This window comes from Ursus maritimus, unplaced genomic scaffold (genome assembly GCF_017311325.1).
Source record: "Ursus maritimus isolate PB19 unplaced genomic scaffold, ASM1731132v1 scaffold_18, whole genome shotgun sequence".
Taxonomy (NCBI): domain Eukaryota; kingdom Metazoa; phylum Chordata; class Mammalia; order Carnivora; family Ursidae; genus Ursus; species Ursus maritimus.
In genome coordinates, this window is record NW_024424230.1 from 17,980,853 (window position 1) to 17,997,124 (window position 16,272).

Here is a 16,272-nt window from a genome sequence, read left to right on the forward strand (position 1 = left end):
CTGATGAAGGAAGCGGGAACTGGGACACACATAAGTCAGTAACATGATGACTGGAAGCCTGGAGAGGCTGTCCATCTCCTCCCCTCCACAACAGAAGTACTCACTCTGTCCCCAAGCTCATGGGGGTGTCAGTGGCTGACAAGTTTCAGCCGAGTCTCTCTGCGGGATTTGTGCTAGAATGAAGAGAGCTGCCTCATCCAAGGTCACACCCCCCATCCAGGGCACCGCGGTGAATGAACAACACAGGGATATGAACTACACAGAGATATGAACCACACAGGGATAGGAAGGCTAAGATCTTTGCCCCAATCCAAGGACAACTTTGAAGGGCCATCCCAGTCCCAGAGTTCCCTGGCATAAGCTGAAGCTTTCTAAGCAACTGAAATGCTAGTCAATGTTTCCCTCCGCCCAATCAATCCTGTTTCTTTCACTCCCTAAAAGTATTGATCCCAAGAATACTCCTGCACACAAATCTCAGAGTCCACTGCCTAGGGAAATGACTTATGCTACTTGTTCAAAGTCAAAAAGTTAATGGGAGATCAAAATGGGATTTACTACAGATGTGCCAGCATGATTCCACAACTATAAAATGAGGAAGAGGAGACCAAATGAAAGAATGAACCAGGGGTACCTAGGTGGTACAGTTGGTTAAGCGTCCAACTCTTGGTTTCAGCTCAGGTCATGATTTCAGGATCGTGAGATTGACCCCTGCATCAGATTCTGCACTCAGCTTGGAGTCTACTTGAGATTATCTCTCCCGCTCCCTTTCCCCCTCTCCCTCATGCTCTCTTTCTAAAATAAACAAATCTTAAAAAAAAAAAAAAAAAACCAACAACGAACGAAGCAAAAGACCTATAGGCAACTATAAATGCTATCCTAAAATATCCCAAGTGTTTCATTTGTGGATCAAAATAAAAAGGAAGAATGATCTCTACTGAAGTTGAGTTGAAATAAGAGAGTGTCCATCCCTATAAGAGGAAAATGAGAAGGTCATGAAGGTGAATTTCCTGGGATGCTCTCTATTTCATTTCAGAAGCAGAGACTAACTGGACCAAAAGGGGCTTTGAAAACAGAGTAGTTCTCTCCTTTATTTTATACAGAGGAAACTGCAACTCAGACCAAGGGTATATGGAAAGAGTGGCCCAGTCTAGGCTTTTTAAATTTCCAGAGTCCTTCAGCTTTGCCTTCAATGTGTGATTTTGACATTTTATGTGAAGTGTACCTCCCACAAAAGATTCATATATATTCAAATATAAGCATGAAATGCATTATAAAGCTAAGCATGACTTCTGAATTAGGCCTCACAGTCACTCTTCCCTCCTATCAAGGTGGATAATTGGGAACTGACTACATTTTAAGAATTCACAGAACGGAATGGCTTTACAAGGAAGGTCAGAATGCACTATCTATACCTCTAGCTACATTAGCAATTAACTTTCATCAAATATTGTATCTTAATGGCCTTATCTCAAAATGAGGATAATAATTATTATCTCATTCAATAGGATGCCATGAAGGCTAAATATTTAATGGTCACAATGCATTCTAAATGCCACATAAACAAATAACATAGCAATACATATTGCGGCTTCTAGCAGGTTAACATTGTAGCAGGTTAATATTACACATAACTGATCAAAGAAAGCCCAAGAAAGGCACAAGTACATTTAGACATCTGACTGTTTCCAATCACAAGAGCAAGATTTAAACTGATAAATATTTTATAATTATTAAAATAAAATAGGGCACCATAATAAGTGAGGAAAATATCGAGGACATTTTACACATTTTAAACTGATTCTAATAGGTACTGTATCATTCGTTTTTAAGTTTTTAAAAAATTTTTTCAAGTAGGCTCCATGACATGGGGCTCGAATTCATGACCCTGAGATCAAAACCTGAGCTAAGAACAAGAGTTGGACGCTTAACTGACTGAGCCACCCAGGTGCCCCTATATCATGCATTTTAATTTTTATTATTTTATTTTTTTAATCTTTTAAAGATTTTTAAAGATTTTTTTTTAAAGATTTACTTATTGATTTCAGAGAGTGAACATGTGTGCGCATGTGTGGACATGGGGAAAGGGAGCCGGTGAATCCTCAAGCAGACTCCCTTGCCAAACACAGAGCCTGACACAGGGCTCCATCTCAGGACCCCAAGATCACGACTCAAGCTGAAATAAATCAAGAGTCCGAAGCCCAACTGTCTGGGCAACCCAGGCATCCCTCTTTCATTTTTATATACTATTTCTCACTGGCTGGAAACCTCTCAGAATCTTTTATTTCAATAAAATAATTGTAAATATTATTTGCTAAGAAGCACTAGCTTCTGTCCTTCCCACATCTAGTCCTTTATCCAAAGTGCTCAAGGAACCAACTTGGCTCTAAAACACTTCAATATTTTCAATATTTGGGTAAATTTTATTTTTCTTGCTTGGGAGAGCTAAGGTGGCATCATGCAAAAGTCCCTCCATGTAGCAAATCCCAGGATTTCTCTCCTGTCAGAAACAGTCTTTGGGATCTCTTTATATGTAGTTCAGCTCCTTGTCTCCTAACAAACCCAAAGAACAGAACACTGACACCCTATGATTTTTTCATCAATTCTCAAGGCTTCTTCGAAAAATCTCTATTTCTATGCTGCCACAGCTTTTTAAATTCCTGCTTTTCTCCTAACCCATTTCTTTTTTTTCTAGTTACAGTAGACACAATTTGCAAGTGAAATTATTGCAGTTAAAAGAAAATTCATGAATATCAGAATTTTGCATAAAGATGAATTATAGTTGGAAAAGGGATGGTAACAGTACTAGGTAACTAAGAGAATGTGGTATAGACAAATCTGCCCGGCAATCAGCCAATGGCTTGGGTGGAATCAGTCAGCAATTCATTAATTTATGATGTTTCTACATTTAAACACAGATACTTCTACTGAGCTATGTGAAAATTCCTGAGAAACAGCATTTATGTTCATTTTCCTTGCAAGAACACACAAAACACAAAAGAATACTGTTAAGATATCATAGCAGACATGTTGGACTACATCATAGTCTTCAAAATAAGTAACGTAACCCCTTGAAATGAGGGCATCGTAAGACTTTTCACAGAATACATGGTTTTAAAAGCGTGAGTAGTTTTAAGATCTGTTACTCTGAAGGACCTGATTTTTGGATGCTAAATATGCAAATGAAGGAAGGTTCCTTAAAACTGTGAGGGCAGAACCTTTCTCTCTTTAAGGAAAACAATCAAGGATGTAGGATTTCTGACTTTTTCATTTCATTTCATTTCAATTCAGTTCAATTCATTATTTATTTATTTATTGAGACAGAGAGAGAGAGAGCGCGCGCGCGCACACATAAGCAGGGAAGGGCAGAGATAAAAGGAGAGAGAGAATCCCAAACAGACTTCATGCTCAGCATGGAGCCAGATGTAGGGCTGGATCTCAGGAACCTAGGATCATGACCTGAGTCAAAATCAAGTATCTGATGCTTAACCGACTGAGCCACCCACACGCCCTGGATTTCTGACTTTTAAAGGAAAGTCTGTCATGTATTTTTTTTTTTAATGGATGATGATGGATATCAAGTAGTTATGGTAAATATTCTATTGAATATATTTATGAGAACAGTATTTTATTTTTATTTTATTTTTTTTAAAGATTTTATTTATTTATTTGACAGAGACAGAGACAGCCAGCGAGAGAGGGAACACAAACAGGGGGAGTGGGAGAGGAAGAAGCAGGCTCACAGCAGAGGAGCCTGATGTGGGGCTCGATCCCCGAATGCCGGGATCACGCCCTGAGCTGAAGGCAGATGCTTAACCGCTGTGCCACCCAGGCGCCCCAGTATTTTATTTTTAAATGTCAATATTCACACTACCCTCCAAATTACATCTTTTGCAAATGTTTAAACTTACTATTGAAAAGTTTTAGCTGTTAATATAAAAACATGCGAGGAATCACACATTTCTTGGTCCTCCTTAGAGAGATTGTAAGCAAAAAAAAAAAAAAAAAAAAAAATTGAAAGTCACCAGACTAAATCAGGCCAAGGTTTCATTAACCTCTAATATTCTAATGTCAAGACTCTACATAAGAAGCTACATATGTAAATCCTAGGGTGTCCGCACTGACATACAGAGGTGAGCCTTTTGTACAGTGGGTGAGATCTGAGTAGGGTTTTATGCATGAAAAGCAGGGAAACTGAGAAAAGATAAAGATGCTAGAGGTGAAAGGGAGGGGCCCGCAGCAGGCAGGCCTGCACTGGAGACAGACAGCAGATGTCCACAGGTGGAAAAGGCAAAGTGCATAGGTTTTCAGGGCCCAAGAAGCTTGGGTTCAAGTTGAGATTTTACCACATTTTGGCTGAGCTACTTTGAAGAAGTCTTAATTCTCTTTTAAAGATCAAATGAGGGGATAGAAAACGCTTCTTAAATTACGAAGTAATAGCACAGGTTAGTTGGTAAGCCCTTCTCAAGGAGGAGCCATTAAACAGCAGCAGTGTGCAGAATGGCCAAACCACCAGCTATGGCACCAACAGACTGTGTGGAAAGAAAAATTGCCATTTCCTGAAGGTATGATCTCAGCCAGGGTCACCAAACCTCTCTGTGCCCAGTTAGCCTTAAGTGTCAAATAGAGATAACTAAGCTGCCCACTTTATAGGGTTATTATGAAGATTAACTGAGTTAATGTAAGTACAAGAGCTTAAAATCGTGTTCAAAGAATTAGTTACTTATTGTTGTTAGTGGTGGTATTGTCATTATTACTCTCTGATTTTTAATGTCAAATAGGGATCAGGAGAATACCAACCACTAGTAAGTATCTGTTGTATTAAGAATCTAAAAAAAGGGAAGCGGGGGCAGGGATAGGCAGCTAAATCTATGGGAGGGTTTTAATAATAAAAGCTAATAGGACTCCATGATTTCAAAGCAAAAGTATGTGACAATGAGCCAGTGCAGTTGTCCGCTCTTGTAACTAGCAAGTAACATGTATCTTTTTCCCTTGCTAAAAGGCCCCAAGCCCCAAAGCACATTGCAATTTGTTCTATAAAGAATACTTTGTGATATATTCAGTATACTATATTTGGTCCTTAATAATAACACAATTTGTTAGAAATAATTTTGCAATACGGTAGGAATATTCTGACCTTACGTAAAGGAGGTCCAAAACTGAAGTTACAAAAGGCATTATAAAATATCCTTACCCTGTTATTAACATACCAACCACAGAATAAAAGGTAGCAGTACCACAAAAGCTCTTTGAACTCTGATTGTAACTAATCTGCCCCTACTCCTGACCTTTCAAACCATATTCAGGACATATTGCATAGTTTTATAGAAACCACTTTAGAAATTATGTTTGGGCTAAAATCTTGAACACAAAGATCAGAAATGTGTTTTTTAAGAAAAGCATTTTCAAGAAAACCATGTTTTAAATGTTAAAAAGAAGTCTGGGTAACTACAACCAAAGGGTGAGGTACCAAACAGATTGTACTGCTTCCTGACTTCATGTCAACATTCTGTTGAAGCTAAAACTCAGAATACGTATTCTGAGGATTTGTTAACAAAAAATGTGTATTGAAACTAATAGATCAGCATTAGGAATTTTATAACTTACAGGTATGTCTGGCCAGTGAGTAGTTGGATCCACCACTAGTCAAGCCAAATCCCTCAGGAATTTGACTTGAGCTTCGAGGTCTGGTCAATAACTTAGGAGGTTCAATTTCAGCACCGAATTCAGCTCCTATTACTCCTAGTAAAACAATGGCAGTAGCTTGCTTCCGTCTTTCCTCATAAGATGTGGAAATCTTTTTCATTTGTGGGATACTTGACAAGCAACCTGAAAACCAAAACATAAGTTAAAATATCAATACATAAAAGACATATAATAATAAAAACATTTCAAGATTACTCTTCCCGGAAAGAACAGTCTTTTCAACAAATGGCGCTGAGGTGACTGGTTACCCACCTGCAAAAGAATGAATTTGGCCTTCCACCTTTCACTACACAAAAAATCAACTCAAAATAGATTCACAGTACTAAATATAAGAGCCAAAACAAAATAACGTGCAGAAGAAAACAGAGAACGGTACCTTCATGATCTTGGGGTAGGCAATGGTTTCTTAGATATGATACAAAAAGCACAAGTAATTTTAAAAATTTCCTTAATTGGATTTCAACAATATTACAAACTTTTACACTTAAAATGACAGAATCAAGAAAGTAAAAAGACAACACACAGACCCAAAGAAAATACTGTCAATTATATATCTATAAAGGATTATATCCAGAATATACGAGGAACTCTCACAACTCAATAATAAAAAAGTGCAACTTTTAAAATGGTAAACAATTTTAATGGATATTTGATATATGACGATATATGAATGGCCAATATGCTTAACATCAGTGGTCATTAGGAAAAATGTAAATCAAAACCATAATGAGATCCCACTTCGCATCCACTAGAATGGCTACAATAAAAAGGATTATAAAATGTGCTGTCAAGTACGAACAGAAAATGATTCCATTGCTGGTAGAAATGTAAAAAGGTACAACTACTTTAGAAAACAGTTTGGCAGTTACTTATTCAGTTTGGCTTTCTATTTCTTCCTGAGTCATTTCTGATAGCTTGCAGTTTTAAAGGAATTACCTATTTAATCTGAGTTTTTTAATTTATTGGTGTGAGATTATTTGCAGTATTCTCTACGATGAAAATACTTCAAATGTATCATTGCTATGGATCCTTCTAAATAGTATTTTGCCTTCTCTAATATTACTTTTCATGCTTTTCTTGATCAGTTTTGCTAGAAATATATATTTTACTAGATTTTCAAAAAATACTTTGTTGGGGCACCTGCGTGGCTCAGTTGGTTGAGCATCTGACTCTCAGTTTCAGCACAGGTCATGATCTCAGGGTCATGAGACACAGGTCAGACTCCATACTCAGTGGGCAGTCTGCTTGAGATTCTCTCTCTGTCCACACCCTCCCACTTGCACACTCTTTCTCTAAAATTAAAAAAAAAAATTAAAAAAAAAAACCCACTGGTTTTGATCTTATTTCATTTCTGTTTCACCAACTTCTGTTGTTATTTTTATTATTTCTCCTTCTACTTTATGTTTTCTTTCTATCAGTTCTTTTTGTTACTAGGTTTATTTATTTATTTATTTTTAAATAAACTCTACACCCAACAGGCTTGAACTCACAACCCGGAGATCAGGCGTCGCATGCTCCACCCACTGAGTCATCCGAGCACCCCTGTTTTGTTTCCAGGTTCTTAGGATAAACACAACTCACTTATTTTCATAACCTATTATGGTTTATGTTGCCAGTCACAGAGTTAACATCCATTTTCCTCACCTTAAATAACATAACTTCAATTTTAACTGAGTAGTGATATACTCACATCCTTTCAGGGTCCTTTCAAGAAATGGCAAAGCCATAGCCTAGCTCCTGGCTTTAAGCTTTACTAATGATACATTTTAAGTCCTCTTTAGCTCACAGGAGCCAAAAGCCTAGAAAGGAGCTAAGGGTTTCAGCCCAGATCATTTCTATTTTATTACTTGTCCACAGAGATATCTATCTTTCTGGAGACTAGTTATGTCTCTTTGGTTTTCTGTTTGTATATTTTATCCATCATGGCTATATATTTGGTACAGAGAAATTTAAAAAGTGAACTTCTGGAAACATTTTCATTGGAAGTCAGCTTTCTACTCTTTCTAGTCATCCATCCACCTTTTCTGGCCCCTTTCAGTACTTTGTCTCTATACTAATTAAATCAATATAGCAAATGGCCCTCAGAGCTCAGTATGCCAACTAAGAAATTAGCAGCGGGGACCTCTGAATGCTTTTAGATGTTTTGTTTTATTTTGTCTCTTCATTTACTTTGTCATTCTATACTAACTGGAGGTAAGGCAAGGGAATGACAACACAAGAGGCTTTAGGGGTACCACCAAATCAAGAGAGACTTTTGCAGGGCAAGCTGAAGACTTTTAACTTTTGGTTAATGGTAAGGTGTTGAATGATTTTGAATAAGGTGGTGATATCAGATTTATTCATTGTTAGGAAGATCATGATAGTGGCAGTAGGAAGGCAGATTTTGAGGTAAAACAAGACAAGTTCAGTAGAACCAAAAGAAGACTCCTGCAAAGATCAGGTGAAAAACAGTAAGTACCAGTGGCGGCAGAAATTCATTCATTCCATCAGTTACTTGGTCTCAGTATAAGAACTGAAGATCTGGTGTGCTCATGGCATTATGCTAGACATGAAAAGAGATATCCTCTGAACTTAAAGCCTACTAAATAAGAATCAGAACTAGGTTACAGAATCAAGGAGAACATTATGAACTGAGAGAACAGTATGTTTAAGAACCTAAAGCATGAAATAATGTGTTGACTTCTATTTCAAGGAGAGGTAATTGGGTTGGAAGCCTATGAGCCAAGAGAAAGATAGAAAACAGGCAAGGGAGGCAGACAAGGCCAGACCACATATTGCACGGTAGATCCTATTCACATTTCAATTCTTACCCTATAAAAAATAGGAAGATACTCAAGGTAGGATTTAGGCCACAGAGTGATGTAATTAGATTTAGGGGTTCAGAAAGATATCGTAGAAATCGAAGTGAGACACTAAGATTGGTTTGGTCTTGGGATGTTAAAAAGGAGATGCAGAGAAGCACATTATCTTTAAGATCTATGGTGAGTCCTGGGTAAGTTGATGGAAACATTGCAGATTTTAGATGTCATGCCTTAAATTCTTCTAAAAATCTAAATTAAGTAAAACAATGAACAAAATTAACTAATCAAGACAAAATTAGAAAAGTAAAATAGTAAAAATTTAGTAACAATTTTAGCAAAAGTTAACTAAAACAAGAGTAAAACAAAGCAAAAGAAACCCTTTCAAAGTAAGTAGGTGGGTATAGCCTTTCTAGAAGCTTAATTTAAAAAAAAACACCTAGAGCGCAAAGCTTTTTAGTATAAACTTTAAATTGCATTTATTTAGCTGTGCTGAAAGGCAGAATGGATGTGTGCAGGCAGACCTTGTTGAGCCTAAGAAAAGGAAATGACAGGATATTACAAAGAATTTAAGAGCTAGAAAGGAATAATTGTGTAAGAAAGTGGCATTAAAGGACTTAAAGGAAAAAAAACCTAGGAAAACTAAGATGGTAACATCTTAGAGTGATTACCATTTATTTGGAAAATAAGAAAAGTTTGGTTCAACTGAGTACAAAAAAAAGATTTGTTGTTGCTGCTGTAGTTTCTTAACTTCTGCATAATTGTTAAAAAAAAAAAAAAGTTCTGAGGGGCGCCTGGGTGGCACAGCGGTTAAGCGTCTGCTTTGGCTCAGGGCGTGATCCCGGCGTTATGGGATCGAGCCCCACATCAGGCTCCTTCGCTATGAGCCTGCTTCTTCCTCTCCCACTCCCCCTGCTTGTGTTCCCTCTCTTGCTGGCTGTCTGTCAAATAAATAAAAAATCTTAAAAAAAAAAAAAAAAAGTTCTGAAAATTTGCCATTAGTTTTCACTAGTGTATAGAAAAAGACAAAATCCAAAATGAGTCCACAGAGAATACACTGATCTTTAAAAATACTGTAATTCTTTCATATAAAATTTTAGTTATTATTCATTTCCCTAATTTATTTTTTTATAGTATATTTCAAACCACTTGCATGCTGCTTTACAAGGATATTCCTCCAATGTTAATAAAATTACTTTATCACTTCCAAGGTCATGATAAGTCATATTTCATGAATTCACATTTCTTACAAAAAGCCTCAATTAAAATGTTCAAAAACATTTAAGTAACATTCAGAAATACCTTCTAATCAGATATCACAGTATGCAGTTCTCTCCATGGTTTTGTTTCTAGTTTTTTAAAGGTAAAGAAACATTCGTAAGAGTCTTACTGCGTCCATGCAATGACAGATTCCAAGTATGCCGCTGATCTGTCATAGTTCTAATAACGAAAGTGGGGGAGAAACCTAAGAGCTTAACCATACTAGGAAGGAACAAAATCAGTAACCACTGCCTCTGTGTGTAGGAGGATGAGAATGAACCCAAATTCTGGAGAAAGTGATATTTACCAGTTTGATAATCTGTATCTCTGTACATGCATTTAAAACCAACTTTGAGTACAAGAACACACGGGAGCGAAAGCTCTGCGCAACTGCATTTAGATTTATGCAGTATATATTTCACTCTTTCCCTAGTAGTCTTGAAACAGGAAGCAAGTCAAGCTCCCCTCCCCCCAAGTCTCAGCAAGAGCATGCTCCATAACAATAGTTCAAAGGAAAGCTCTCTTCTGCACTTGCACTGATTGTTCTGTCAGCTGACCTCTGCAGAAGGGAATTGCTAACCGCTGCCTTGCTCCTTAGCTGACAAATGAGTGATCGCAGCTCCATCTATTTTCACTATGGCTGCCTCTAGCCCAGGTGCTCAGACAGAGAGCCCGGTGTGACATCTTAGATCAAGATGAATTGGCACAAACTCCTGATCCAAGATTGTTTTATACCATTTAATTTAGTTTCTTCCTCTGCTTGGATGAGCACAGCTCTGGTTATGGATTTCTATTCTAATGTACTGAAGCAGGCCCTGAAAGAAGCCAATGAAGCAGCTGCTGGAGCAAGGGACTGCAGGGATACTGATCAATAGGCAAGGCATTGACCCCAGCCATTCAGCCTGTGCAACGGCCACTGCTTGAAGGGGGAGGGGGGCCCAGAAGCACACATGGGCTGCTTCCAGTAGGAAATTAAACAACAGGGGCATTTGGAGAGCTCCGCCTCCGCCCCTGGTCCCCCACCTTCCCTATGTTCCTTTTGTTTAATTACCTCAATCTTGTCTTAACTCCCACTTCTCGGGAAGGAATTAAGACTTTATGGAAGTTTTAATAATGTACTTTAAAACAGCCCTTTGTAAATTTTATCCTGAAGCTAATAGAAAGAATCATAACAGGTGCTCTCTGCTAAATGGCCAAAATATGAAATCTTAATTAGCTGTCAAGCACATCACTTGGTGTAATTTAAAGTTTGGCATGTGCACAGGCTCATAAGAACACTGTCCAACTGGCTATTAATACTACTGATGCTGAAATTCTATGGTATGTAATTCTTATCAGTACTCAGATCTGAAAATATGTTAGCTCTTTGTTAATAAGGAAAGAAGAGCAAGAAAAAGGATCTCCTAGAGACACTGACTGATCAGTGATTGTATAAGGTACAGATACCCATTTCCTACTACTATTCCAACAGTAACATAGCAATTTCTGATTCTTCAGTTTTTCAGATTTGAAAATATTTAAAATTATTGGCTTTGCCTGGGTTTGCTCTTAAGTAATACAAGACACAGGCAATTAGCTGCAATGTTTTCCTATAAATAAAATGACAACCAAATGGGAGATTTTGAGATATTAAAAATAAAATAATTCTGTAAAAGTAGACCTTCCTACAGTTTCATTTGTCTCATGAAAATTTGGTATTTTTTCACAGAGACATGCCTCCATTTAATCATGCTAAAGGGTGACATGGAGATCCATTTTCTTGACAGGACGGTTGATCACCCTATCACAGTAAGAAAATTAATTCCTTCTACTAGCCCTGTGTGGAAAACAGAAGCTGCATGCAGTGGTAAAGGACATAAATGTTCTACATTTTAAGTTGCAAAGAGACCACTTGTTTCGTGTAAAAATAATAAGCTTCATTATGGGGTTTCTTTAAACGAAATATGAGCCTTTGATTTTTATTAAAACCACCATTTAATTCATACAGTGTTCCTCAAAAGTACATAATTGTCTTTAGATTTAGCATAATTGACTCTAGATTTACACGAGCAGGAGTAAACACTTTACTTACAGCTTAACTAGAACACAGGTAAAATATTTGAGAAGTTTAAGCTATTTAAAGGGCTGTGAGATATTGATTGCCTCATTTAAAAAGCAGTCAGAGAGTGCAACCAAGAGGTCAAGATAAATTTAACAGTTTGAAGCACTTTACTAAATAACTCTAAAGATCATGTTAATTGGCTTTGTGCAGTTCCAGGGTAAAATTAATTTTATCCTAGCTTACAATAAAAGGATTAAAAGACATATTAAGTTCTTCAGTTTTAACTGGAATAGGAATCAATGGATTTGAATTAAGGCTAACGGCGGTTTTATGAGAGATGGACTACCAGCAGATACTTTATATCTGCGATTAGCCATATACTGATGGAGCTCTGTTATTGTATTAGGTATTAAGCCTTAGAAAAGAAGATACTACCAATTTACTACTCTGAGGCTATAGTGTAAGAACGGTGAGATTTGACCTGGAAAAACCGTTATCTAAAATTTGATTCTTTGTTTAGGATCGAGTATCAGAATGCTTTCCATAGATGACTTAACATACGTTTGATATTTAAAATTCTAGAACTAATGAAGTAATGTGTTTTAATTCAAGCGTAATTCACCTCACAATCATGACTATACTTAACACTGTATCACAAACATATCATTAGGGTTTTTTAAATCAAAACATTACATTCAGATTGGTTTAACATACTCATTTTATGCCAGAAATTTCTGCCATATGATAGAGTCGAAGTGACATGGGACAATGATATCAATGTTTTCTAAATTTGGTATAAATTTCAATATATTCTAAAACATCCCTTTAGAAATTCAGAAATATCTACCTATTCATGATAAATGAGAATAAAATTTTAAATGCTTTTCTTTACTCTTTCAGTGCTTAATAAATTTTAGAATTATATGTATAGAAAAATAAATTGCTGTTACTATGTACTGCCTCGGAGAGCAAAAAAAAAATTGTATTCAGTAAGGTATATCTTATATATTAATTAATAACTGACTTTGTAGGATTCTATTCGAATGATCAGAAAAGAATATGTTGCAGTATCTCACAGCAGAAAACTAAAGGGCAGCATATAGAGAACTATTTAAAATAATAAGTTGGATTAAGCTAGAAAACAGTCTCTATTATGGTTCTTTACAACTTTGTTTTATTTGCCATAAAGCATATTCGCTATACTAGGTTTTGATCAATTATTTTTAAAAAAAAACAAAGCAAATTTAATAAAGTGAACTTTGTTAATATTGGCAATTGAGGACAGAGAAATTTTCAGAATTAGGACATGATTTACTATTTACAAATTTTGCGAAAGTTAGAATAGTCTTATCATATGTATATTCAACGCTCTTACAAATGTTAGTCAATAAAACTACAAAAGATTTTTATTTTCAGACTGGTGAAATATTCTTCCAAAGTTTGATTTTTATCTACTTCTCTTTTCTCACCCCAAGGATACTTTTAATGTGATGGGGCATTATCAACTGATACTATGAAAACCACATAAGATTGTATATTAAGATGAGTTTACAATGATGGTGAAATATGTCCAATCAAATATTTTAATACATTTCTGAACATAAACAGAAGTATCTAAAAGAAACTAGATCTTCAAAAGCAAGCTGAGTTCAAATTGTTTTTAGATGTACTTTAAACAAAATGACTTCAACTGTCTATTATTGAAATTGATAAATGTGGTTTCCTAATGGAATATTAATTTATTTTTAAGATATGCCTTTTTAATAATCATTATACGGTGTTAATCAAATATACTGATTTTGCATACACATACACACATTATGAATGTATAATTATATAGACATAAAGTATATTATAGTCTTAGTGTGCCAAGACATTAACTTTTAAATCTAAGTGAGCTAGAACTGTATTTTTGAGATATCAAAATGTGTTGTCTATGTTTTAGAATCATAATGAGAAAAATGACCCTCAGCGGAGTTTCCACAGTGTAAACTGTTTCCACATATATTTGACCTGAACATTTTCTACACCTACTTGATATTCTTAGAGCTGCTTAAGACTGGTGAAGTACAATGCCATAAAGACGTCAACTTTTAACCAGATGGGTAACAGTAATCTTCCAAATAAGTTTTAACAATGGGAGGGGCGGTGATGGAATCTTTAAGCAAAAATCTTTTCATATTAATACATTATACATTTTGGAAATAACTTGTTTTTAAAAGAATTTAAAACACTATAGTATTCTACTAATTAAATTACAGTTATCCATTATATCCCAATTCTTAGTCAAATATTTTAAAGAAGAATTTGTTAAATGGGAACACAAAAAGGCATAGATTGGTGACAATCCAATGTGTGAAAAAAAACTCAGAGACTTCACTCTCTTGGTGGTGAAGCTGGGTTTCTTAAGCTCATAAGGAGAATCTGTGGTTCTACACCATTGTAAATGTAATGAAGTTCCTTTTCTTCAGCCAAGTGCTTTTATATGAATATTGCACACCATTTTCATTTATTGGCACATCTTAGAGCACTGCAAAACCTGCAATTTTCACATAATAAGGCAAATAAATTTCGATGATATGGAAAAAAGTTAAAACTGTAGACGGTTATATGGCCAACATGTAAATTTCTGCCTGTGCACTGTAAGTAAATAAAATGTCCAAGTTTTCTGAATCTTCCAACCTACCTCTTTGGGAAAAAAAGATGAATTGATTAAAAATGACAATCATGGGGCACTTGAACATTTACTTACAAACTTTCACATTATTACCAAAGCAGGTGTACGTCCACATATTCATCTCTCTTACCAACACAGCCTTCCTCCATTGCATTAAAAACATTTTAGTTTACTTTTTGACCCATCTGTCAGTATTTTCCTCATACCTACTGGGGGTGAGGGATATGGAAGTTGCTCCCCAAATCTATGAGGTTTTCCCTGTTTTTTGTTGCTGCTACACTGTGTGTCCCGTCCCCCCTCCCTCCAGCAAAGCTGAAGTAAACAAACATGCTCTTCATTTGTATGTATGCACGATAGCCCCCTGCTGGAACACAACAGGGGCTGCAAACACATATCTCCCTCAGCAGCTGCTGCTGATTAAGCCATTTTAAAATAACGAGTCTTGTACATACATGTATTATGTGTATGTGCATTTGACAAAATACATCAAATCCATCTTCCACAAAATCAGACAAAAGCAAAATAAATGAACGCTCCAAAATGAATACTTTCTTTTTCAAAGGAAGGTTAAAATAATCACAATATTATTTGGGGGTATGTTGATTATTTTGATAAGTAGAAAGCTTAAGCTTTGAAAGCTACTTGTACTTTCAAGTAATTCTTGTAACAATTTCTTATTCTTCACACAGACAGGTTCTATATCCTTTTCCCCACAATCTCCATTATCTTATTTCCTCCCCCCTCCATTCTCTACCTAAACATCAAGTCAATTTGTTTTTACTTTTAGTGCAAACACTCTCAGTCTGAGAGAAAATTGAGATTCAAAAAATTCCAGAGATCTACGATACCTATGTAGTCAGAAATCTTGTAGTTAATAATTACCAAGAATAATGTTCAATTGTAGGTTCACTTTACCTTTCAAAGGTGAATCTGAGATAACATGTCAAGTTTTTAAAAACTACGAATTGTAACATTAAGAAGACCATTATTAGCCTTTTCACGAAGAAAGAAATATTTCAGAAACAGTGGTTAGTGGCTTATAAAGTTATAGACATCTGAAAACATGGCAAATCATTCTCATAAATTCTCATACAGTTAGTGTTCAGAAAAAGACACCTTCTGCAATGAGAGTCACCTATAAAAATACTGGAGTAGACATGATGTGTTTCTGTAAGAGATCAAATGGGACACATGAGACTTAATATTTGGGGCACTGTTAGGGTCTATTCTATGACCATTTCACACCTGTGCATTACAGCACAGTGAAAAACAGACTGTTACACCTGAGGTCATTGTTATTTATAAATGACAACCATTTATTAGATTGGCTTAAAAACTATTTTCACCAAGGTTAATTATCTTAATCAACTTGGTGATATAAAACAGACCAAAGGGGATAATTGCCTTGTTCTACTTTTGAGAAGTTAACAAGTACATCTGCTCATTTTTAAGAAATATCTGTAGTATTCATTCTTCTGAATTTTTATACATTTGGTCACAATAATGAAACAATGCCATGTAACCAAAAGTTACAATTTTTAAAGGTTTGCTTGTAGTAAATTGGAACCTCTAAGGTATTTCTTGCTTTTATTTTTCTTAGTAGATTATAATGTTATCTCTGATTTTGAAGAATGATCACCTTATATTTTTTTCCTTTTGTTTTCTTCACTATAGGTGAGTTGTTAAGTAGAAATAATGGAGCATAGTCAGGGGCAACGTAATTCCACTATTGTGGAAATTAATGGCCAGACCTTTGAAGTAATAGCAGATCTGGGAAAAGTTGTGGTGGTTAA

General features: G+C 35.8%; 1 protein-coding gene across 1 annotated transcript in view; it reads right to left on the minus strand.

Moving 5' to 3' along the window:
* WDR7 (WD repeat domain 7) overlaps positions 1-16,272 on the minus strand; it is a 337,551-nt gene that overhangs the window by 130,040 nt on the left and 191,239 nt on the right. The window contains exon 22 of the mRNA XM_040632480.1: positions 5,605-5,826. Coding sequence (XP_040488414.1) covers positions 5,605-5,826 — 222 coding nt within the window. The remainder of the gene's footprint in view (positions 1-5,604; positions 5,827-16,272) is intronic.